At 52.6% G+C, this 23,474-nt stretch overlaps 9 protein-coding genes across 9 annotated transcripts; 4 read left to right on the forward strand and 5 right to left on the reverse strand.

The window, feature by feature from the left end:
- BO82DRAFT_353466 (uncharacterized protein) lies at positions 1-2,123 on the reverse strand. Its single transcript, XM_025634961.1, has 3 exons — positions 1,325-2,123; positions 649-1,252; positions 1-593 (listed from the first exon to the last, which is right to left on the reverse strand). The coding sequence occupies exons 1-3, from the start codon at positions 1,781-1,783 to the stop codon at positions 196-198; spliced, it is 1,461 nt and encodes a 486-aa protein (XP_025493048.1). The 5' UTR covers positions 1,784-2,123; the 3' UTR covers positions 1-195.
- A 297-nt stretch (positions 2,124-2,420) lies between these two features.
- BO82DRAFT_431451 (uncharacterized protein) lies at positions 2,421-3,172 on the reverse strand (the record flags this gene model as incomplete). The annotated part of the gene is made up of 2 exons (XM_025640702.1): positions 2,421-2,955; positions 3,066-3,172. 2 exons carry the CDS (start codon positions 3,170-3,172, stop codon positions 2,502-2,504), a joined length of 561 nt encoding a protein of 186 aa, XP_025493049.1. The 3' UTR covers positions 2,421-2,501.
- A 2,838-nt stretch (positions 3,173-6,010) lies between these two features.
- On the forward strand, positions 6,011-7,799 carry BO82DRAFT_353467 (M20 family metallopeptidase). The gene has a single exon (XM_025634962.1). The coding sequence runs from the start codon at positions 6,062-6,064 to the stop codon at positions 7,322-7,324; it is 1,263 nt and encodes a 420-aa protein (XP_025493050.1). The 5' UTR covers positions 6,011-6,061; the 3' UTR covers positions 7,325-7,799.
- A 178-nt stretch (positions 7,800-7,977) lies between these two features.
- BO82DRAFT_382763 (putative rhamnogalacturonase) lies at positions 7,978-9,862 on the reverse strand (the record flags this gene model as incomplete). The annotated part of the gene is made up of 4 exons (XM_025637959.1): positions 7,978-8,883; positions 8,947-9,156; positions 9,214-9,515; positions 9,586-9,862. 4 exons carry the CDS (start codon positions 9,860-9,862, stop codon positions 7,978-7,980), a joined length of 1,695 nt encoding a protein of 564 aa, XP_025493051.1.
- A 1,418-nt stretch (positions 9,863-11,280) lies between these two features.
- On the reverse strand, positions 11,281-11,784 carry BO82DRAFT_363930 (uncharacterized protein; the record flags this gene model as incomplete). The annotated part of the gene is made up of 3 exons (XM_025636920.1): positions 11,281-11,458; positions 11,512-11,576; positions 11,638-11,784. The coding sequence occupies 3 exons, from the start codon at positions 11,782-11,784 to the stop codon at positions 11,281-11,283; spliced, it is 390 nt and encodes a 129-aa protein (XP_025493052.1).
- A 2,306-nt stretch (positions 11,785-14,090) lies between these two features.
- On the forward strand, positions 14,091-15,368 carry BO82DRAFT_353470 (F1F0 ATP synthase subunit g). Its single transcript, XM_025634963.1, has 3 exons — positions 14,091-14,479; positions 14,674-14,758; positions 14,831-15,368. The coding sequence occupies exons 1-3, from the start codon at positions 14,218-14,220 to the stop codon at positions 15,060-15,062; spliced, it is 579 nt and encodes a 192-aa protein (XP_025493053.1). The 5' UTR covers positions 14,091-14,217; the 3' UTR covers positions 15,063-15,368.
- Positions 15,369-15,766: 398 nt separating this feature from the next.
- Positions 15,767-18,198, forward strand: rok1 (RNA-dependent ATPase ROK1). Its single transcript, XM_025641351.1, has one exon. It carries the CDS (start codon positions 15,897-15,899, stop codon positions 18,150-18,152), a length of 2,256 nt encoding a protein of 751 aa, XP_025493054.1. The 5' UTR covers positions 15,767-15,896; the 3' UTR covers positions 18,153-18,198.
- A 46-nt stretch (positions 18,199-18,244) lies between these two features.
- BO82DRAFT_280940 (uncharacterized protein) lies at positions 18,245-19,046 on the reverse strand (the record flags this gene model as incomplete). The annotated part of the gene is made up of 2 exons (XM_025631321.1): positions 18,245-18,706; positions 18,846-19,046. The coding sequence occupies 2 exons, from the start codon at positions 19,044-19,046 to the stop codon at positions 18,245-18,247; spliced, it is 663 nt and encodes a 220-aa protein (XP_025493055.1).
- A 1,479-nt stretch (positions 19,047-20,525) lies between these two features.
- Positions 20,526-22,864, forward strand: BO82DRAFT_333316 (alpha/beta-hydrolase). Its single transcript, XM_025633212.1, has 4 exons — positions 20,526-21,318; positions 21,375-22,274; positions 22,332-22,447; positions 22,521-22,864. Exons 1-4 carry the CDS (start codon positions 20,952-20,954, stop codon positions 22,722-22,724), a joined length of 1,587 nt encoding a protein of 528 aa, XP_025493056.1. The 5' UTR covers positions 20,526-20,951; the 3' UTR covers positions 22,725-22,864.
- Positions 22,865-23,474: the final 610 nt, after the last annotated feature.

Here is a 23,474-nt window from a genome sequence, read left to right on the forward strand (position 1 = left end):
GGGACATGAAGACGATTTAGGAAAGGGAAAAGGCCAGGTGGCCAGTATATGAGTGGATTTGTGAACTGACTCAGCGATAAGAGAACCTGAAACTCCAAACAAATACACAAGACGTGATGGTATCAAACAGATATTCGTGACAAAAACTCTCTCTTACGTGACTATCAGCCGTTCTTCCTCAGGTGATTATCCAATTCAGGTGCCAGGATATGGTTCTATCTTTGGGGTGGTCGGTTTCGGCTCGGACCTGGTCCAAATCGAAAGCCTGGACTTGCTCCGTTTAGGTTTCGAGATTGACGACTCCTCGGGGGTCTCGTTCTCTTGACTCTTCTGGCTATCTTCTGCAGCGGGGCTGGTGGCTGCGGCTGCTGTATGGCGTGCATGTTGTGCCTCCTCGATCCCCTGTCGGATTTCCGCGGCAGACGCTCCCTGCGGCGCTGTGGTGGTCAAGGTCTCCGTGGCCCGGATTCTGTCTTGATCCGTGGAATTCTCGTCATTCAATTTCTCGATCTCTTCTTCAGTGACTAAACGCTCGTTCTCCAACCGAACCTCACGGCCGCGCTTGTGGCAGTACCAAAGAACGAACAATAGGACTGCTGAAGTCAGTGACGAGATAATCTATGATGTAGGATGAAAATGGCAACTTACTAGTCAAAGCCAACGACCATAACACATTGAGCCCCAGCACGGCCGGGAATCGAGCCCGGAGAAATGCCACGATCGAGCGTAGCATCCCAACCAGCGCGGCCGGTTTTCCCACCAGCTCTTTCAAGGTAGGCACCTTGATGCCCATCTTGTTGGCGGCCGCGGCTGCTTTGCCCACATTCTCGACGCTGAGGCCGCTCTGACTGGCTTTGGCGGTGGCCGCCGCGAGCACCTCCGGCGCCAGAGTCTCTGTCCACTTCTCGGGCAGTTTCTGGATCAGCTTCTGGATGAACCCGGGCAGCTGGGAGTACGTGCTCTGCAGCTGCTTGTTCCCGTTGGTGAGCAGCATCTCGAGGTCATGGTAGGCGGTGGGCACGCCGTTGACGAGGTCCTTGAAGATCAGGGTGAACTTGCGCAACAACTCCCGCGTTTCATTGCTCATCGAGAACACGCGATTGTTCTCTGCCGCCAGGTTCAGCCGCTCCAAAATCTCTGTCATATCTTCCTTCTCCTGGTCGACTTCACTTTGATCCGTCTCGGCGGCCTGCTGGGCCTCGCTCGGCTTGTTGTCTGCTTTGGTAGGCGCCTCATTCGTAGTTTCGGTCTCCTTGAAAGGGTAATTGTCAATATGCAAATACACATACAAGACCCACCAAAGTGCATGATGAGCATACTGTACCTTTTTCAAGACCGTGCTCCGTCGCCGCAGCCAATTCCACGGGCCCTTCCTTTGCGGCGGCGAGGAACTCTCAACCTTGGATGCTGCTGCTGCCTCTGGCGCATTCGCCCCAGCCGTACTCCCATTTCGTTCAGTAGTAGAAGCAGTAGCCTCCCGTGCCTTGCGCTCCTCCTCCCCCAGCTCTCTCCCGTATTCCTCCACCGGGGACACCGGGGACTGCGCTGCGGGAGGCTCTTGGACCTCCGTCCCTACCGGCGAGACAGGCGAGGCCTGGCGATTCAGTTCGGTAGCTTGTGGGGCGGGCTCTTGGCTGCTGTTCGCAGGATCATTCATGATCCCGCGTAGAAAGGCTTCATCATCGGCCGTCAGTACTGGGTCATGGGGCTGGGGAGGTGGTTGTTGTTGTTGTTGTTGTTGTTGTCGCATGGACGCACGCCTCCAGGTCTTGAATTGCTGCATGATTGGGACTTAGCGCATATTCTTTGAATTATGTTATCAAGTGAAGTTTTGATTTTCTTTGTCGGAGCAAAAAGATCTCAGGAAATGCGAGATAAATAAATAGGCAGGATGTGGAAAAGGGAGCCGTTTGCCAGGGGACGCAGGCGGATGCGAAGGGAGGGAGGGGATATGCGTGGGTGGGACAAGGCAAGTATGGAACGGTCTACTCCACTTGCGCGCGTGGAGGATGAACCAGATAATGATAAACGCTTCTAGTTCTGGTGTTGGCTTGATATTGTGCTTAAATATTTGAAAATCTTTGTGATGGTAAAAAAGTTGCAAGAGAGTCCAACGAAGAAAATAAGAAAAAATGGTCTTGGACGCGCCAGCCTAGTAATCTGATGGGAGGGGGGGAAGGGAAAGGCGCTCGCTCATGGGCGATGCGATGATATCACCCTTTCAAGGACCGCGTCACATGCAAGGGTCCCCGCATGTGCCACGCGCCACCGCCACATGCTCGCTGCATGCACCGCCACAATCTGTTATCCGGCGCGATATGATGTTGGGATCGTCAATTGGTCTGTTCTCAACTCTATCCTGCACGGACTTTTGCATATCCGACAAACGAATCTTATTAGTCTCAGCAATCTATGGAAGCAATCTGCATAACACACTCGAAGAGCAATTCATTAAAAGAACCCAAAGAGAACCGAAGCGCAGCAAGCATGCATGTCAATCCTCACAACCCAAAGAAATAAGCATCCCTCAACCGCGTCGCATAAAGATTCAACGTCTTCTGGTTCGACCTAAGAGCCATCTGCATCGGCTCCCAGGCGTCCTTCCCGGTGACCGCAAACCCTCTGCTCTGCTCGCAGCACGCACACGCCGCGGTGCAATGGCCCCGATGCTGCGGCCGCCGCTCACTCCGCGTCCGCCGACAGCAGCCGCACTCCCGCGCGCAACAGCCTTTGCGGCGGGCGCATTCCGTCCGCATCCACTCCGACAAGTACCAGTCCTTGTCCTTGCAGCAGCTGACCAGGGCCCGTCGAAGGGGGAGGGAACCGAGGCGAGCGTGAACCATGTCCAACTTGCGCTCCTGATGCCAAATGCCTTCTGAGAGCGAGCGCAGTTCTTTCTGCAGTGCCTCCATCCTCGAGACCATCGATGCGGTTGTCTTCTTGTCGTCGATGCTACTACTGTTGATTAAAAGGGCTTTCTGCTCCGCTTGGAGCCTGACTTCTCGCTGGACGTTGAAGCGCAGCTTGGTCTCCGCTTCGATGTATTCTAATATCAATTCGTTTACGTTGCGCGATTGCCATTCGTGCTGCCACGGCGGAGCTTTTGTGCTGCTTTCCGGCTGCCGGTTCCCCCGAGCAGTTTCTCGAGGAGTTCCAGGAGGGATAGAGGCATTTTGTTAGGGGTTGACGGCTGGTTGTTGCCAGCCGCGGGTCTCAGGCAGGGTGTACGATCTGGATGAGGGCGAGTACGATGGAGAAGAAAAGGCACGGTACTATAGAGTCTAATCCTTATATGTCCCATACTTTTCAAGATGCGTCATGGCTAACGTTGTCCCGTATTCGTCATTATTACCTGTCAAGGCGGAACCAATTTGTTATCTAGTCGACATCCGAATCACTGAGGTTGATGCAAACCCTTTCATCATTTCGGAGGTAGATAGATAAGCCACGTGCCCTTCATTCCAGCAGTACCAGCACCAAGCCCACTTAGTGCTCGATCATTTCCACTCCTCTGTAGTTCCATCCCATGTTACAACAAGAAGTGGTCGTACCGGTGCATCTTAGCGAGACCGCAACCATAGTTAGCATCACTCCATCTTTGTCTTGTGACTATCTCAGTCGGCATAAAGTGCCCGACAGTATAACTATCTATCCAGTCACAAGCATCTTAGAAGCTATGAACTGTTGTTTGACTGACAGAGTTGAGTGTCGGGGTCCCAGACTAGTTTCTTGCTGTACCCCCCCCCCCCAGCGAGTGGCTTGCCTCTGGATGTCGGTTATACGAACCTTCCAATACTGAAAGAAGCGAAAACATGAAGTTCTCCTTGAAGGCCTCTCTGATCTGATCAAGCTTTCACCGCTTCATCGCCCAGCAAGCGGCGGAACCTTGGTCGTGAAACAAAACCCTAATCACCATATTTGACTTCCATCATGTCTAGCACTTGCTGCGTGATAGTCAAGTGCTCGCCAGTGAAAATGCGAAGAGCTTTGAACGCGCCGAGAGTTCTGGAATCTGCTTATAGAGCCTCAGCTGCGCTTCCACTGCAGACACGCGCTTATCATTCCGCATTTGCGGAAGCCTATTCGAGTTCTTGAATCAGTTTGCTCCGTTAGCAGACGGAGCAATGGATGGCATGGTGTCCTTCCCACCAACGAATAGGGGGGCTAATGCACCACGTGCAACTTTTTGAGAGATCGTCGGCCAGTATCAACCCCAAATCCGACATATGGATGGCATGAATACCCCCGAAATGACCTTGAAGTCGTCACTGCCAGAACCTCCCTGCATAATCCCCAAACAAGGTTGGGGATTCTTGGCCGATGTTCTGGCCGTAGCCAATGCAGTTCAACGCAGCAGTACTGTATGTAGGGCCTTAGCCAATATCTCCTCCCAAAGCTTGATTCGGTGCCTTTCGGATGCTTCTCCTTGACCCACTAGAAACTGAAATGGTCTCCGTCTGAGGAGGAAAATTGCCTCCTGCTCTTGTTCGGGGTGCTGGAGCACTGGTTCACTCAAGTTCGACAGGACTAGCCATTGTTTGTTTGGGTCGATTCCAGTGCCCGGGCTGATTCCGCTTCGTGAGAACCAGCGATACTATATCTAACCTATCTGGTAACAACGGTGCCAAATGTAGAAGCAGATGCGCACACAGTCAGGCTTTAGGACTTGATGTACTGTCTGGCCCAGCCCTAGGTGCATTAGTCATGTGTGGAGACAAGATGCTCAGGCTCGGTGTAGAATAGTGGGAATGATATGCGCCACATCTAGACCAGATCGGTGACTTGAATAGTTCATGACGACCTTGCCTAGACTGATAACCTTGGGTCGTCTGTCTGATTCAGTAAAAACCTGGTGCATCCTCCTCAACTCCGTCCATTGATGGCATAGCAAATGGAGGATCTCCAAGTCAAATTCAGCCTAGATGCTTGAGGCTTCAATTCTGAGACTCGTTATGTCCTCCAAAGATCCTTTCTCATCGAGTATATACTCGCCCACTGCGTCAGGAAAAGGCTGTCCGGATATTGCGGTGGCATGCCGGGTAGGGCGATATTTTCGGCTCCGGACTTGGACCTTTTTGTCTGTTTCTCGTCTTTATCGCCGGTCCTTTTCTTGAATGGCATATTGGCCAATGTCTCCGAAAGTGCGTCAGAATCAGCTGGGGATTTTCTGTCGAAGTTGAACTCGTAGATGGACTCAAAGTCAGACCCCGGATCGGTGTCAAGGTGTCAACTTCACGACACAAGACTTGGAAGACCGAGAAGGGGAGTTCTTGCTTGGTTCACATAGAACCGTGGCCGTACAACTTGGCTCTTGGTTTGAAGCCAGTCGGCAGGCTAGGTTGATTCTGGAGGTACTAGTAGCCTAGCAAACAGAGACGTCTCTAGTTGCTGAATAAATTCGTTCTGATATGAAGTCTCTCCCTAGCTCATTGGGAGATACTCAAGATTATCAGGATGAGCAAAGCATGTATAATAGGAGACCTTTGATATGACAAGATGGAGTAAGTGTATCAAAGACCGAAGATATGTTGATTGGATTCTGTAAACGTACACATAGTATGAGAGGAAGAGATGCTTGCTGGAGGAGCTTTTGGAAAAGAGAGAAGAGGAGAAGGAGAGCAGGACTGGAAAAGTTGATATTTGAGAATATTCAATAAGCTAGGGCTATCATACAGTGTGAATATGGACGATATGCCGCCGGCCAAGTTCTGCAATGTAGGCGCCGCCTACCACCAGTGAATTACACAATAGCTACTTGACTGAAGAACCATTCAATTAATCCAATTTAACGTCCTCTCTCAAGAATTCTACAAGGGAATTGGCTGCCAGACTGTTCTAGGGCAAAATCGTCACTATGCCCGCTCTGGCAGCTGACCCGCCGGCCTCGTGTCGGGTTCGGCCTGTGCCGCTTCTCACCCGGCGCTAGTCGGATCGCTGCCTGTTCGTCTATATAGAAGCTGTAATCTGCCCCTGAGTCATCGTCTTTTTTCCTATCCTAACAACAAATCTGCTAACAACCACCGCAATTCTACCTCCACTTTACAAAGATCACCCCCCAAGAATGGCGCGCGATACCCCATCCGAGCTCCTAGCCGCCAACCCCCTAGACCTAACCCCCTACGAATCTCTCTACAAGCATTTCCACGCGCACCCCGAGCTCTCTAAGAGAGAAAAAGCCACTGCCGAAAGGGTAGCAGCTCATCTCGCACAGTGGGATGCTTTCGAGATCCACACCCAGATCGGGGGCCACGGAGTCGCCGGGGTCCTGCGCAACGGGCCGGGAAAGGCCGTGCTTCTGCGGGCGGACATGGACGCTCTCCCCGTGCAAGAGATCACAGGCTTACCCTACGCCAGCACGGTCACGATGCAGGACGCCAGCGGCGCGGAGAAGCCGGCCATGCACGCCTGCGGTCACGACATGCATATCACGTGTCTGCTGGCGGCAGCCGAACGGCTAGTGCGGATGCGGTCCGAATGGAGTGGCACGCTGATTGTGGTGTTTCAGCCGGACGAGGAGCGCGGGGAGGGTGCCCGTGCAATGGTCGACGACGGTCTGTACGACAGGATCCCCGTGCCGGATTATGTCTTCGGCCAGCATGTGATGCGCATGCGCGCGGGGAGCGTGGGCTCGCGCCCGGGGACCCTCATGGCTGCGGCGGATAGCTTGAGAATCACGCTGTTTGGCCGTGGGGGCCACGGGTCCCTGCCGCATCAGACGGTGGATCCGGTGCTGCTGGCGGCGAATGTGGTGGTGCGGCTGCAGGGGATCGTGAGCCGCGAGATCGACCCCAGTGATCTGGCCGTCGTGACCGTCGGGAGCCTGCAGGCAGGCCAGGCGGAGAATGTCATCTCGGACACCGCCGAGCTGGGCGTGGATTTCCGCTCGGTGAGCGTGGAGACCCGGGACAAGATCCTCGCCGCGATCAAGCGTATCGTCGAGGCCGAGTGCATGGCCAGTGGCTCGCCGCGGCCTCCGGTTTTCACGCCCACCCGACACTTCCCACCCACGATCAACGACAGGGAAGTCACAGCGGAGCTGGCTTCTTGCTTCGCGGAGCATTTCGCAGACAGCTTTGACGCCGATACACCTCGGACGAATGTTAGCGAGGACTTCTCGATCCTTGGCACCAGCCAGGGCCGTCCATGCTCGTTTTGGTTCTTTGGCGGTATCGATCCGGAGGTGTGGGACGAGGCAGAAAGCAAGGATCGCCTCCACGAGATTGCTGGCAACCATTCAGCCTCGTTTGCTCCGGCGATCCAGCCGACGATGAATACGGGAATGGACGCGCTCTGTGTCGCGGCGTTGACGTATCTGCGGAAGTAGACCTCCTGAATGTCAGATCTATGCATATAAAACGATTGCTACAATTTTCAACTGGGTCTTGAGCCCTACTGCGTTGGAGACAGAGAAAGGATTCCGGTGTTCCCTTTGGCAGAGTTTCATTTGGAGTCGCTGTTTGCGAAGGTCTCATTGTCTTTTCGTCAGTGATGTTGGCCATGGATGCGGCAGGATAACAAGTGTGAAAATCGATTCGAGACTGGAACTAAGTCGATACAGTCAAAACAAGACATGTAGTGGATGGAGAAAGAAGTGAGATTGAGGGAAAGGGAGAGAGGCAGTAAAATGATCCATCCTCTCAATTCTGAAGCCAAGCACAAGCAGCGCTATACCGGAAAAGTCACGCATGGCAGAAACCTGTGCTGGAGCCTGGAGCATAGAGAGGTTCATATGCAGACAATTTGCATATTCAAACACCAAAAGTAAGAGGCTAGATAGATGGATATTATGGACGCAAAACCCGTTTACCTTGGAGTCTTATACAATCTAACCCTTCTATTGCATGTCTCCAACCTTCGCAGGTTACTTCGTGAACTACGCCGACAAACCCAGTACTTTTACCGAAGAGTCCAATGGCGGTGCCAAAAACGAGTTCTGAATAGAGAGTAAAAGTATTTTCGACAATGCCTTCACTCAGTTCATACCCATTCCAACAGCACGCTATCATAAATCCATCCGCGAAACAGCGTCGACTTGGTGATCGTGAACTCCACGGAGTTGGTCCCATTGCGAAGCGCAGCTGCCGTGACCGGGAACTCCAGCAGATGCCACTCCCCCGCCAACGTGCCACACCGATAACTGCTAGGGTCACTAGCAAGAACACTTGAGCTGATCGTTCCAACGGAAATCCCATTCACCGAGACCGTAGCTGAACTCCCTGCGCTAAACCCGGCCAGCGCAACTGACAGGACCGCTGACCGTCCCTGGGACGTCGAGTTGCGGGGAAGATCGAACTCCACCGTCCACGTACCCAGCGATGACTGTTCGAAGCACCAGTCCTTACTCTGGCTCTTCCCCACGGTGAAGGTCAGGTTGGCTGGGCAGTTGAGTCCCCTCGCGAATTCGTGGGGAGCCCCGCTGTAGGCAAAGCCGGTGGCCTTGCGGTCGACCTCCCCAACCTGCCAGATGACTTCGCGGCCTTGCGGAGCCCAAGTCACGTCCCCTAGCCACAGGGCTTCGCCGCTGTGGACAGAAATGTCGTTCTTCTCGAGGACAGTGGTCACACCGCTTGCCGCGTCGCCTCCAGCAGCGAAGACACGAAGGCCCCATGTGCCCTCACGGACATTCTCCAAGGTGAAATACCCGTTCTCATCGGCATAGGTCCGGTAGTAGTACCAAGCTCCTTGGTCCAACGTGCTAGTATTGGATTGGTTATCACCCAAGAAGACTGCCGCCCCGCTCGCAGCCTGGCCGTCGGAGAGCACGATGCGTCCTCGGAGACTGCCGCGGGAATGGTATCCATGGCTATCCTGCATCCAGTCGTACGGCCAAGCCGCAGTCTCCTGCTTGGCGCGAGTTGCCGCATCTTCGATGGAGCCATCATTCTGTCACAATTGTCAGATATGTTGAAGCCGCTGGATACGGAGAGCATTGTGGGCGAAGCTTACCAAGTACCACAACCACGGACCCCAGGTCTTACCTTCTGGGAACACGTCGCTGCTGACGGCCTGATAGTGTGTCCCATGAATCATGTTTAGCTGCACCGCATCCCCAGTCTGACTTTCCCGGTGCACCAACAACTCCTGCTTCAGATGGTTGCCGTTGAGATAGTCTTTGCCCCCATGAATATACCACGAGCCCACTTGCTCGCCACTCGCCTCTTGGCCACCCAGCGGCCCGTAGAGTCCCCAGAGAGCGGACTGCCCTTCAATTACCGGCAAGAAGGTTGCAAAATCATATTTTGTAATGTAGGTGCCGTCAGCTTGCTGCCAAGTCTCATCCTGGATCTTGACGGCATTCACAATGTCCGAGAGGGGTGGCAGCGCCTCGTTCCTCTCGTCTGTCCACCCGTGGGTAAAGCTATCGTTTGCAAGCCGCCAGAGCGTACGAAATTCACCGAGAGTAGGTAAGGCTTTGTTCACAAAGTACTGATATGCGCCCGTCAACGTGGGTGTCAGGACCCAATGGAATTCCCCCTCTGTCGCGGTAAAGACGATATCGGTGTAGTCGCCGGTGACTTTGTGTATCCGGGCATTGGTAAGATTTAAGTCGCTTTGGGCTCCATCTAACAAAAGGTTAGATGTAACTTAAGAGGTACAATGAACGCGGACGAAGGAGAAAAGGAAGGGGGGCCATACTGTAGGACACATAGTGACCCCAAGCGTCACCCACAAGGTCAACATTCTTATAGTAGAGCTTGGTGCCATACTGACGACCAATGGTGGCATTCCAGAAGTCATTTCCAATGATAGCCGTTTCATCGTCCACATTGATTAGAAATGGTGGCTTCGGATTTGACCGGGCCACCGGCGAGGCGGACGATAGTAAGCCCAAGGCCAACCCAGTTACGAGAGATGCCAACATGATGCGGTTTGGCTCTCTGAATGGGAATCATTGGACTGGATACGGTACCGCTGTATCTTTATGGTCCAACTATCCCCTCTTCCCGCCGCCCGCCAAGCAGAGTGAAGGTGCATTGTGTATAGAACGAGCCGGATAGGAATTACCCCGAGCTCTCGTGGGGAGGAGCATAGGGTACAGGGCCAAGAGTTGAGCAGGTTGGTTCCCTGCAGGTCCTCCGGCGGAGTGACCAGTGTAGTTGAGTGGTTGTGGGTATTCCCCAGTGTTTCCCCGCCTTCCAAGACATGCAGGTGCATGAACCTGCTTCCCCAGTCCTCTTGGCACGGGTCCTCCGCGAGTGGTGCTTGATTGTTCTTCCACCACACAGATCATCTGCTCTGTTCAACTCGGGCTAATACGAGGCGACTGTTACAAGCTGGTAAAGAGGCGGATTGTAAAGAAGATCGGTAAATTGGCGTGAAGTCTGAGTTGGCTCATGACGTTCTTGTGCTCATGTTATGCGGCAATCAAATTGCTGTAAACATGTCAACAGAAATGAAGAAACATCCTTACAGCATTGCAGCAATAACTCTTGACCTTGGTATTCTGCTCATGGGTCCAAGACTGCCAGTCCCAGATCTCCTCGATCTTCCAAGTTGCCTGTTCTCATCCCCAGGACGGGGTGTATGAACCTAGCTATCGGCCCGCAGGCTACCAGGGTAGACCGACTTTCAAATATACCCTATCCGTGCTATAACCTAGACAAGTACCTACCCTGTGTGCGAGACAATGCCGAAGTAGCTGGAGTCAGATGCCAGCCCTACGCTGAAATCCGTGACCATGATGCTTTTGATACTAGACTGAAATCAGGCATTCTGCTTGAATTGGGTGATCGAATATAGTCAGTTTTGCTATACTACATTTCCCTCAGTTAAAGGCAGAGAATCTTTGGTCCTAGCTAGGCAGCATCATTTTGCACAACTGTACATGGCTATGTGACCATCGAAGTACTTCTCCATTCGTGCCACTTTGGGAAACTTCCATCTCTAAATACTTCAAGTATTGACCCTCCAATGCTCACTACAGCGAGTTTACGAAGAGCTCAACACGAAAAGTAGATAATAGATCAAGATAAGATGAAGATGAAGCGACAAAGTTGCATTCGCATGAAGACCAACGATTCGCTTGCAAGCAGTCTAGAATATCTATACAGCAATGAAATCAACACCATCAACAGCCAACCCAATATATACCAAGACATAGAACAACATCATAACCATCTCGCTTTCTGGGCCATAACAGGAGAGGCCCCAGACCCGACAATGAACCTCTTTCCCCCTCCATGCCACAGAACCAACAATCAATATGGTATCACAGATCGGGTGAATCGGTTTCGGACCGACGAAAGGTTGCGCAATATAGCTGTCGGGTCGAAACCCTTCTTACCACCCCCCAGGACCGCCGGGGCCACCGGGACCTCCTGGGCCTCCAGGGCCTCCAGGACCACCGCCGGGGCCGCCAAAGCCACCAGGGCCACCAGGGCCGCCAAAGCCACCAGGAGGCCCATCGGGACCGCAGCAGTCACCACAGCAGCAGAAGCAGTCAAGGCAGCAGCAACAACTATGAAGCATGTCAGCATAGTCCCGGGTATACAGTGACCATTGGTCGCTTACTCGTCGCCAGGCCCAGGGGGGGGACCGCCACCACGCAAATGCATGTTCATCTGATTATCGGGCGTCTATGTCGCATGGCGTTAGCTGTAATCTGATCAATTGCGGAGGAACTGTGGTCCCACGTACGGGCTGCTCAGCAACAACAGCGTTGGTGGAAGGAGACTCAGGGCTCTGAGGTTGGACCATGGTCAATGTGTTTGGGTCCCAGGTAGTCTGGGGCGCTTCCTCCTTCTTGGACGAGCTGAACCAGCTGAAGAGACTGTCACCGAACATGGTGTCGAGGATTTGTTGTTTAGGTATGAGTATGTATCTGTGATGTGGTGAGTTAGGACAAAGAGAGGCGATCGCAGCAAAGGGAAACGGCGTTCAATTTAAAGGGGAGTATTAGAAAGTTGTAGAGGGAATCAATGGATCCTCGCTATAAGGTTGACCACTCAGCGAGCTGTCTGACATCTACTATTTACGGCGCGCCACACCGAGTATGGGGCGAGCCATACTTCAATTAGTTCGAATGTCCAAATTGGTGCGTTGTCGTCGCAGCTTTCATCTCTTCTTCTCGGCCCAGAATTGGGTGAGGGTCATCGTTGTGGATCCATCCGATCGAGGCGTACGTATACTCCGTTAGGCAGACAATTTGTCCACTGCATAGATGATTGTGGCTATCGACCAGGTTTCATGACGTACTGGGCTGAAGAATCATCAAATGTAGTTCAGGATGATACCGTTTTGTCTGCATGGTGACCTATTGTGATAGCACCATATTCATGCATGGAAAAAGGGGGGTGTTGTTGGCTGTAGAGCTTGCCCCGAAAAAGCTTCGCAGAAGAGATGTCTCGGCAAATTTGCCAAGATATATAGAGTGAAAATGCTCATTTTTCTGCGGCCTACTAGACCGATAGATCGACCGAATGACTTCCAAAGGAGCCTGGCTAAGCCAATTGTCGTCCCATTCCAGAATGTCGAGCCGTATAATGTGAAAACCTTGGGGAAATGAATTTATGCGGACAATGGGGGCGGTATGCATGCTCTTAGAGGGATTCTTGGAGCAGTCGCCCGATGTTTCATCGCAATCGAGCTCTATCTATCAGCGTAAAATCCATGTCTCAATAAGAGTCTAGAATTTAAGGCGCAGCACCGTGACCAAGTATGGCTCTAAATGGCCGACGCGTAGTCTAAGTATCAATCAGTCTCAGCCACAGTGCGATGTCGGGGGCCTCGGGGCGAGCCAATGACTAAGCGGCATGTAGACAGACCGTCTCATCGTCCCAACAGGAGTGGGCAACAGTAACGGGCCAGGGACAAGTAAGGCTTCCTTGGACCCTGTGATCCATGGTTTTTTGCACGACGGCTTGCGTGTTCGCCAGATCTGTATTGAGGTGGCTCTACTTCAGCCTTGTAGCAGTCGTGGGGCGACAATAAATTCTCTAGGGCAACATCCTGCCCAAGTCATTGAGATGCCCACAATACTGTTAAAACGTGCCGATCATACATTGTAAGGAACGAAAACATGCGAATGCTGCCGTCTTTTGAAAAGTCTATAGCCATCGAAATTGATTTAGGCTTGTTTGATCGGATAGCTAAGTGAGGTGAGTGGCCATCAAAAGTAGCATCGGCGTTAAGATAGATGGTTGAGGAGTCCAGTTGTTCGCACGGGGTGAAAGACAGGGCCAGCCCGTAAAGCAGCCAACAGCAAAGATTAGAGTATGATATTTAACAAACAGATGCTGCTCCACGTCAGAAGAATAGGGCTCCGGTGGCAGGGCTCTGTAAAGCTTCTGTTTGGTCGGAAAAGGGTCCCCAGTATCAGGGTGTATGTTCGGGATGCACAGACCGAATTCGCAGAAGCTGGTATATAGCATCCGTGCAATAGCACTTGGTGATTTTAGCTCTCGGTCCAGAATTTGACTGGGAGCTTTCAATGAGCTTTCAATGAGCTTTCAATGAGCTTTCAATGAGCTTCCAATGAGTCTGTACCGTTTAAGGCAGAATGACTGGGTGACTAGTGCGTGTCGACAGTACTAGTAAGATATTGGGCAACAGAGCCGAAGAACTGCGAAATATATAGAGCGAGGGAAATTTTGACAGCACGTTTTGCTGTAAAGATGATTGTCCAATGCACAGATGAGCTGGCCTTTCATGGTCGAACCTACCAAGAATTATCGGTCGCTTCAGATTGATGTGTAGTTGGGTAGTGTAACTTAATCCACGACCTCGATTTCAAGTGATATCAGAGACTACAAACCTGCGAACTCTGTAAGGCCATCAGGTGGGGAGAGAAGCAGTTTCTGGGGACTATCCCTGTATTATACATAGGGACCATATTCCAATTCATCAGTGCCAAAACATTGAGTCTTAGACATTATAAGACTGTTGTCAGCGACATAAAGTTCAAAATTCTATTGATCGAATGCCACCAGTGCTAATTGTTTCTGAAGTGATCCAACAAGTGAAGGCGGAGTATAAACCAGATGAAGGCGGACTATAACAAGGCATAAAAGGTCATGGATCACGTGGTGCGGGAGTGGAGGCTCTTCCCTGAACTTCCCGAACCTCAAATCTCAGATTCTGGTCCTGCAATTGCGCGACGATCTAACGTCTCCGGCTCTTGAACCACCCGCCATTGGACCCTCTTCGTCCTCCATCTAGCGACTTCGATCAGTCACTTCCTCCCCTTCTCGTCTTTTCTTCTTTCCAAGGGTTTTCAAGATGTCCGCCCCGGCGTCCCGTGCCGTCCTCCGGCAATCGCAGTTCCTGGCTCGCAGGACCGCAGTCAGACACGCCTCTTCCACCTCGGAAGCCGCTTCCAAGGCTGGCGAGGCTGCTTCTTCCACTGCCTCCAAGGCCTCTGAGGGCCTCTCCCGTGTTCAATCCTCGGCTGGTCCTGCCATCTCCAACGCTGCTCAGGGTCTCGGTAACGCCCTGAAGAAGGTTGGTGGAAGGACCGGAAAGGTCATCTCTTTCGTCGAGAGTAAGCGAGCTCCCCTGCCCCCAGGCCGTTAGATGCTATATATCCTTCTTTCTTCTTCCTGGCTGCTGTGGTACGACAGTCAGTGCGATGGTGGTTTTGCTCGCCATAGCCGGATGTGGAGAGGATGCTTTCGGATATCACAAATACCCCATGTTCGATCTTTCCATTGCTAATCAAATAACTTTGCAATATAGGCATGATCCCCCCCACTGTTTACTACAGCAAAGTCGGTCTCGAGCTCGCCAAGCTGGTCTTCCGTGGACAGAACATGACTCCTCCGTAAGCGCTCCCCAGACCCAGTCGCGCCCCCGGAGAAGCACCACAGGCATTGTTGCTCACAACGATATCTAGGAACGTCGCCACTTTCCAGGCCTACCTCGAGCCCTTGATCCGCAACCCCACGAACTCCGCTTTCGCCCCCTCGAACATCATTGCCCGGATCCGCAACGCTAACAAGAAGGAGCTCGCTTTCGCCGGTGTCACCGCCGCGGAGGTCATCGGATTTTTCACCGTCGGGGAGATGATCGGTCGGATGAACATCATCGGCTACCGGGGAGAGCCTGAGCACGCCGGACACCATTAGATAAATACCACGCAGTTGTGCCTTAGCCTGTCTTCCTTCCCTTTTACACAAACAATCCCCCCCCGTTTCCTTTGTGCGCTGTACTATTGTATGATAGACGATGGAATTCAACTGTTGTCTGAGGTGACTGGTGTATTTGTTTTTTTTTTCTCTGTCAGTGGAACATGTTTGCTTTTGTTTCCAAAAAGTGCTTGGGTATCAAAAGCCTTGCTGGAAGTGTGTGCGTCCGGTTAGAAGATAGACTTGTTCCACCTGCGCTCGAATGTTCTTAGATATCTTTTTGAATTACATGTGCCTTCTGGAAAGTGACAGTCCCCCGGATCAACAAAATCGCGACCCTCGTAGAAAGATTCTGGCTGCAACAAGGATTCCGAGCACGAAAGGGATATCAAGGAGATAAGAACGATAGGCCCACAAAGATAACCGCCATATGATAATGTACGGCGTCTGTGAGAGCTGTTCAACCTCGCCATCGTATCTCATTCCTTCATCTGAATTGCCCTACTTTCCTCTGTCCATCAAGCCCACTAAGCATAATCCTGTAGCATGGACAAACTAACCATCGATTGTGAAATTCTGTGTTGGACAAACCGAAAGCGAAGCCTCAGGAAGAGAGGTCAGGCCCCTCTCTGATTGGCCCGTGCGGGAGAATTGGAACATCGAACTTTTTCTTTTCCCGGACAACCACAAAAAAAAGCCGCGGAGGAACCTGACCAACTCCAACGGTCATTTTCAAATAACAACGAGCAACAAAGAGGCGCGCATATTCTCGAGCCCTCGATTTTGCCTACTAAAATCCAAGTCGCATGGTCCTGTAAAATCGCGACCCAAAAAATGGATGCCTTCAAGCTCTTGACGCGAGCGACCAAATTGAAGACCGGTACCGCTAGTAGTACCTCCTCTTCAGCCCTGCCCTCTAAAGGGAAGGCGCAAACCCCCCAGCTGTTCCACGCCTCGGAGGCCGAGGAACTGCTGCGGAAGAATGGTGGCCTCAGTGCCAGCGCTAACAAAAAGCGCAAGAGAACCCATGCGCCGGCCGCGGCGTCGGATTCGGAGAACGATGATGACGACGACGACCTGCCAGGGTTAGATTTCTTCGGCGCAGGCAAAAGCTCGGCCTCGACGGCCAAGAAGGAGCGGGCTGCGGCGGCCAAGGAGCAGGAGGTGGAGGAGGAAGAGGAAGAGGGCGAGTCGATGGATGAAGTACAGCGGCGCACGATCTTGAACACGCACAAGATTAAGGTCACGGACATGCGGGACCTGGAGGAGGTGCAGCAAGCGGCGGCAGCGCCGGCGGCGGCGGAGGGGGATGAGTCCAAGAAGAAAAAGAAGAAGAAGAGAAAGCAAGAAAACGAGAGCTCCTCGTCGGCGCAACCGCTCACGAAGAAGGAGCTGAAGAAGGCACGCCAGTTGTTCCCGCAACCTTTGGTCTCATTCAAGGAGCTGCGCACCAGGTACAACATCTCCCGCCGGCTGGCGGAGAACATCGCCGAGCAAGGGTTTACGGTCCCCACGGAGGTTCAGTTGGGCAGCTTGCCTTTGTTGCTGGGGGACCAGTCGGTCGCCCAGAAGGCGGGTACGACGGGCACTGTCGAGCCTGATCTTCTGGTGGTGGCGCCGACGGGCAGTGGTAAGACGTTGTCTTTCATGATTCCCGTCATCAACAAGATTGTTCGACACCATCACCAGCAGCAGGAGGAGCGTGGTATCTTCGCTGTTGTTGTTGCTCCGACGAAGGAGCTTGCCAGTCAGATCGTCAATGAAGGACGGAAACTGGCGCTCGGAACTGGTGTCAAGATTACTCTGATGAAGAAGGGTATGCGCGTTGTCGAACGCGACGATGAGGGCGCCGACGCTAAGGATGTTCTGGATGAGCAAAGTGAGGAGGAATCTTCTGGATCCGAGGACGAGGAGCAAGAGACGGAGAAGAGCAGCAAGGGGAAAGCCCCCGTTACCAAGAGTGACATCCTCGTCACGACGCCATTGATGTTGGTTAATGCACTTTCGGCAAACAAGACCAAGCCCATGGCGACCTTGCCTTTGGTAAGGAACATTGTCCTGGATGAAGCCGATGTCCTGTTAGACCCTCTCTTCCGCGAGCAAACGCTCGATATCTGGCGAGCATGCACGCACCCTGATCTCCGGGCAAGCCTGTGGTCTGCTACCATGGGCTCAAACATCGAAGACCTGGCCAAATCTACCATCAAGGAGCGCAAAGATATGTTGAGCACGACCAAGTCGTATCCTCTCCTCCGTCTCGTTGTGGGACTGAAGGACTCCGCTATCCCGAACATCAAACACAAGCTGGTCTATGCCGCAACAGAGCAAGGAAAGCTGCTGGGTCTCAGACAACTCCTCCACCCTGCGGCAGCAGCGGCGTCGGATGTTCGTCTTCGACCCCCCTTCCTCATTTTCACCCAGACTATTCCTCGTGCCATTGCCCTCCATTCCGAACTGCGCTACGACATTCCTGCTGAAGCCGGAGGCTCTTCGCGCATCGCCGTTCTTCACTCCGATCTGTCCGACAACCAGCGGTCCGACATCATGAGACTGTTCCGCAAGGGCGAGATCTGGATTCTTGTGACGACCGATTTGCTAGCTCGTGGTGTTGACTTCCGAGGCATCAATGGTGTGGTCAACTACGATATCCCCAATTCCGCCGCCGTGTACGTCCACCGTGTCGGACGAACAGGCAGAGCGGGCCGTGAAGGCGGCATCGCAGTGACATATTACACCAAGGAAGATATTCCCTATGTCAAGAGTATCGCCAATGTCATCAACGTCAGTGAAAAACTACGCGGGACAACGGAGGAGAAGTCTGTACAAAAATGGTTGCTGGACGCGCTCCCCGACCTCAGTAAGAAGAGCAAGCAAGAGTTGAAGAAGCACGGTGTCAAGGCCCGACAATCCAAGAAGGACGGCAAAGAGGACAAGAAGACGAGAATCAGCACCAAGAGTGGTTACGAACGACGGATGGAGAACAAGAGAAAGGGCGCAATCGAAGCCAGCCGAACCAGAAAGTCCGACCCACGATCGGCCGTTGCAGATGCTGCCAGCGACAACGAGGCCTGGGATGGTCTCGACGACTAGTGCCCATCCCTGTACCAAAAGCAAATTTTCCAATCAAACTACTCGCTTACGATTCCCCCACCTCGCGAACCCCTTTCTTGATCTCTTAGAATTCATGTATTATTGCTTTTATTCTTATCTTCAGGCTGCTCGATCAAATTCCTCTTCAGCCGTAGCAACAAGTACTCATTGTCCAGTTTCCCTTGCTCCTCCAAGACCCCCTCCAGCTCATCCCCATCCCGGTCGAAGTACAGTCCCCACGAGCCGTCGTCTTCCTTGACCGCAACAAACTGCCGGCTCCCCTCCAGCGTCAAGGTCGTCTCATCGTCGACCCAATCCCACGGCCCGATCACATGCTCGCAACTCTGCGTCCGGTTCCCATACTTGAGCTCATGCGTGTCCTGATCCGCATAGATCCACCCCAACATCGGCGGATTGTCCGAGATCGACGTCGCGACGCCGAGCCCGCGCTTCAGATGTTTCATGTGATCGAACTCCGGGTACTCGATGTAGAATGCTTGGGCGGTATGCGCGGGGGTTTCTCGTTTCGTGGGATCGGGGTCATCAAGAAAAACCTTGATTGTTAAAGTAAGAGTCAATGTTAGCTAGCTCATATCGAAGCGCGACGACCTTTGGTACGGGGAAAGACAGGATTCCAAGCAAGCCTAACTATTCAAACCGGACGGGCGCTGACTGTCAACGACGACAACTTACCTTGAAGTCCCGCAAAACCACCCGTCTGCCATGTACCTCCGGATCCTCGATATTGTGGGGTGGCGCGGCGACATCGATGTAGAATTTGGCCATGCGACGCTCGTCGTTCTTGCGCTCGTTGGCTTTTCGCTGTTCGTTGGAGGCGAGAGACACCCCCGCTACGGTGGGGATGGCGGACAGGATGAGTAGACCGATGACCATACTGAAATGGAATGATCTGGATTCTTTTCGGTGATGACGATTGTGTTCGAGAAAGCGTAATATCAGGGAGGGACAAGGCAAAAAGATTCAATTCAGTGAAAGGAAACAAGTTAATAGCCGGAATTAAGGAAAAGCTGGGGGAGACACTATTTTTGTAGCTAAGGAGCGGGGGATCGAATCGAACCCGATAATAAGTTAACAGGCACAAGCTGTATTGATACCGTCGGTTTATCAGGCCTGGGTGGCGGTGCGGCACATCGTCATATGTCATCGGTGGCTGATGGGGAGTGGCGGTGAGTGGCTGGTTTATCCTCCACCGTACCTTCACTACGCCCGGAAACTTCTCCGGTGATCGTTCGGGACTTGGCCAGGTGCGTTGCACGAAATATACATACACAACCACTGTGGATGTACTATTCGACTTTGCTTTTGCAAAGGATGCCTGAGGAACAGTGAATCAGAATGGACTCTGGATATTGTTCTGTCATTATCCTAGCTCTACCTCTACCCCAAGACCCTACGCTCTTACTTGCCCCAAGGCTTAAGGATCGGTCATACGCTTGCAAAAGCAGCAACGATATGAATCGATCCTTTAAGCTTCCTACGCTTTATCAAGTTCAACTGGAGCACTTTATAACACTATTGCAATGCCTTTTCGTGATTTCACCAGATATTGGCTGTTTGTTACGGACCTAGTACGTCTGACCGAGGGCTCTCTCTTGCAATATGCAAGTAGGCGACGACAGGCTGTTAATGACCATTTTACGCCGACATCTACTTCTCAAGCTTACAAAGCTCATGTTTGGGAATACAACAGAGTCTTGCTTTAATGAGATGCGCTTCGAAGGTGTGCTGGATAGCCGGGACCACCCCGCCAAAAGGTGACTTCACCTCCAACACAAGAGACCCACAAGGCTGGTAATAGTGTGGTACAGGAGCGATGGGGGTGCTTGAGGGCCATCTAATCATCAAGCCAAATAGAAAAAAGCCCTCTGTGCCGATGAAGAAAGTCTCATACCCTTGCAGCACATGCAGCTGCCCCCTAATGCAGGCTATGCTCTGGTTACAAGGCCATGACTTTATTTCCTCACGAGACAGCGCAGGACTATTCATACTTCCCAATTGAAATGCTCTGCCTAGGCCAAACTGACACTCGGATGCGGAAAGAGTGCTTTACTCATGACCAGACAATCTGGGCAGAAACTCGCGCTCAATCGATACCGTCCCAGGCAATCTCCACTGGCCCAGGATGGCGACGAATTTGTTGCGTGGCTCGCGGTGACAAGCCCTGATATTCGAGCGGGCAATCTGTACACCGAGATTGAAGAATATCCAGGCTCCCGCCATCGGACGCGAGCTTTACTCTGCGTATAAGTGTTTAACCGCTCATCATACAGGTTGAGCAGTAAAGATAGAGGTGATCAACCTTCTAATTCTTGGCAATCAAGCCTGAGCCAGTTAGCTGTTTTACAGCGAGAATCGGCCGCGTGGTTTCGACTCTTGTTACTCCATCGTCTGGTTGACTTCCGTGCAGAGACGCGGAACGTGGGTCTGCCATGTGGGTCAACCCTATTTCAATCCAGCTTAGAGTTGAGACGAAGATCGATGCTTGTGGATTCTAGTCAAATTTGGTGGACATGCTTTCATTTCCTATGTGTCCGCTATTCCACCAGCCGTACGGATGTTTCTTGGACCTGAACGGGTTTCCCGTCTTCTTGATGACGAATGCAGTCTACTGCAGACCTGACTCTCATGTCCTCTCGCACCTACTTCCGCTTACACATCTTGTTCCATACATTTAAGGTCTCCCTTGAAACCTGGGCAGGTCTATAAAAGGGGCATTAGTCCTCATTCCCTATTACCGGTACAAAGCATTTATCCCAACAGCTCTTGAGTATCATCGCCATGCGCTCGTTTAGCACTGCACTCTTTCTGGCAGGCACAGCTGCGTCTGTTGCTGCTGTTCCTACTGCCACCTCATCGTCCCAAAGCGCCACTGTTACTCTCGACTACTGCACCCTCGCTCCTGCTGCTGGAAACAGCTCAATCGGTTACTACAAGTACCAGAATGTTCGTTTCGCCGCGGTTCCTACTGGCGATCTTCGTTTCGCGAAGCCGCAATGGCCTCCTGTTGAGACGGCCATCAACAATGGCAGTCTTGCCGAGTCTGACGTAGACTGTGCATCCACGGAAGACTGTCTCTACATGGACGTCTGGGCTCCGGCTGATGCTCAAGGCCGTAACCTGCCTGTGATGCTCTGGACCTACGGCGGTATGATATTCCGCTTGGCGCCACCTCACCGTTGCTTTAGCTAATCGGCAATATAGGTGGTTTCACTGCAGGATCTAAATCTCAGAATACGCCCGAGGGCCTTTTCGATCTCTCCAAAGACTTCATCTTTGTCGCGCCTAACTACCGTCTTGGATTCACCGGCCTGGCGAACGGCCCCTCCTTGGCTCACCAGGGTGGCACTCCCAATACTGCCCTGTGGGACGTTGAGCACGCCTTCAAGTGGGTGCACAAGTACATTAGCGTCTTCGGTGGAAATCCCAATGAGATCACCGCTGTCGGTTTCTCAGCTGGTGGCTCCATGCCCCTGTTCCAGATGACCCGCTTTGCCGGCCATGCCGAGCAGCTCTTTAGCCGTGCCTACATCATGTCACCGGGTTTCGTCCCCGGTGCTGGTCACGAGCACGGAGAAGCGTTCTACCAGAACGTCTCCAAGGCTGTCGGTTGCACTGGCGGCGACCTGGACTGTCTGCGCAGCGTTGCCTTCACCAACCTGACCGATGCTGCCAACGACGTCTACGAGGCCTACGATTACCAGTTCCAGCCCCGGGTGGACGGCGACTTTGTGGCGGACACGTACGAGGCGCAGCTGTACCAAAAGCACTTCAATTTTAGCGGTCCCGTGGTCATCTCCCACGAGCAGCATGAAGCCAACACGGGGACAGACGAGGGCGAGACGACCATCTCCTCCGAGCAGGACATCATCACGAACCTCCGCATTTTCTTCCCTTCAATCACGAACAACGTCATCCAGGAGGCTCTCAAGCTGTACCCTGCCTCCAGCTACTCGAGCCAGGCGCTCCGGTTCGCAGACATGAGACAGTCCTTCGATCTGACCGCCCACAATTTCGCCCTGACGGAAGCCATGAACAACAACACCTGGAACGCGATGGTCGCCCTGAGCAAGGCTACCCACGGCACTGACCAAAGCTACTACTGTATGTTTCCGCCTACCGCACCCTAAAAACCCCAGAGGCTGACAGATATTGTAACAGGGTACTCTACCTACTCGCTTTCTTCCTCCTCCAGCAGCAGCAGCAGCAGCAGCAGCAGCTCCTCTGGCGCAGGTGTCGCCATCTCCAGCGACTCCGACGTCGACTCCACCGTTGCTGTACGTACCACTCCCCTCATCTCGCTACACTTGTCAGGCCTACCCCCGATACTAATACTTTGAGTCCCCACAGCGCAAGATGCAGAAATACCTTCTCTCCTTCGTCCTCACCGGCAACCCCAACACGAAGTGGGCCAACGACAAGCTCTACTGGCCCAAGTACCTGAACGGCTCCTACACCGCCACCCAGCTCGTCTTCAACAGCACCATGTACCTGACCCAGGACGATCTGGCCAACGCCCGCAGCGTGTTCTGGAACAAGGCGCTGTGGTACTAGACTGGGATTCCTTGTGCCGGAGATATAACTTTGATAAGACCGGTCATGCTGGATGGCAGTCTAAAGCTGTTCGATTCTGAATCTTCTGTGTAATCTAGTGTCTATCAAGTCTACTTTTTAGGTAGAGAGCATCTTCAAGCCATAACCGCGTTCTCAGTGACGTATTTATGAATGTCCCAGAATTACGTGACTTCTACGTACAGTATGGGGAGACGACCCGGCTACAAGTCAAGTCACTTGGCGTTCGCCAGGATAAGTAGAAGCAGATAAGCATACCACTTACCTACTACGGAGTAGAATGCACACTTAGGAGGTTTTCATGTGAAAGACAATACTTCAAGCTCTTATACCCTTTGAGCCAAGGTGGATTTCCATAACCATTGAGAAATACAACTACTGGATTTGGATTCCCTGACGGCATTGGCCTAGACTTCAAAGCGATTATTGAAAAGCAGTGGATCATGCAGTGGACAGAGAGCTAACAGCTAGACTACCGCACCATTTTAATTGTCCAGCTACTCGCTATGTTTGATCATCACTCTCAGCTGCAAAGCACTTGGCAGCCGCCACTGTATTCACTCCTCGTCCATCAGGTCCGCGTAGGCGCCATCGCACTTCATCGTAACATCATACTCGCCGCGCTTCTGCATGCATTAAGTCACTTTGTCCTGCGGAGTTTGTCGTTTGACCACCAGTATAATCTATTTGCCTACAGTGCCTTGCACAACCGCCCGACCCACCCAGAACATT

The sequence above is a fragment of the Aspergillus uvarum genome, assembly GCF_003184745.1.
Source record: "Aspergillus uvarum CBS 121591 unplaced genomic scaffold BO82scaffold_20, whole genome shotgun sequence".
Classification (NCBI taxonomy): Eukaryota; Fungi; Ascomycota; class Eurotiomycetes; order Eurotiales; family Aspergillaceae; genus Aspergillus; species Aspergillus uvarum.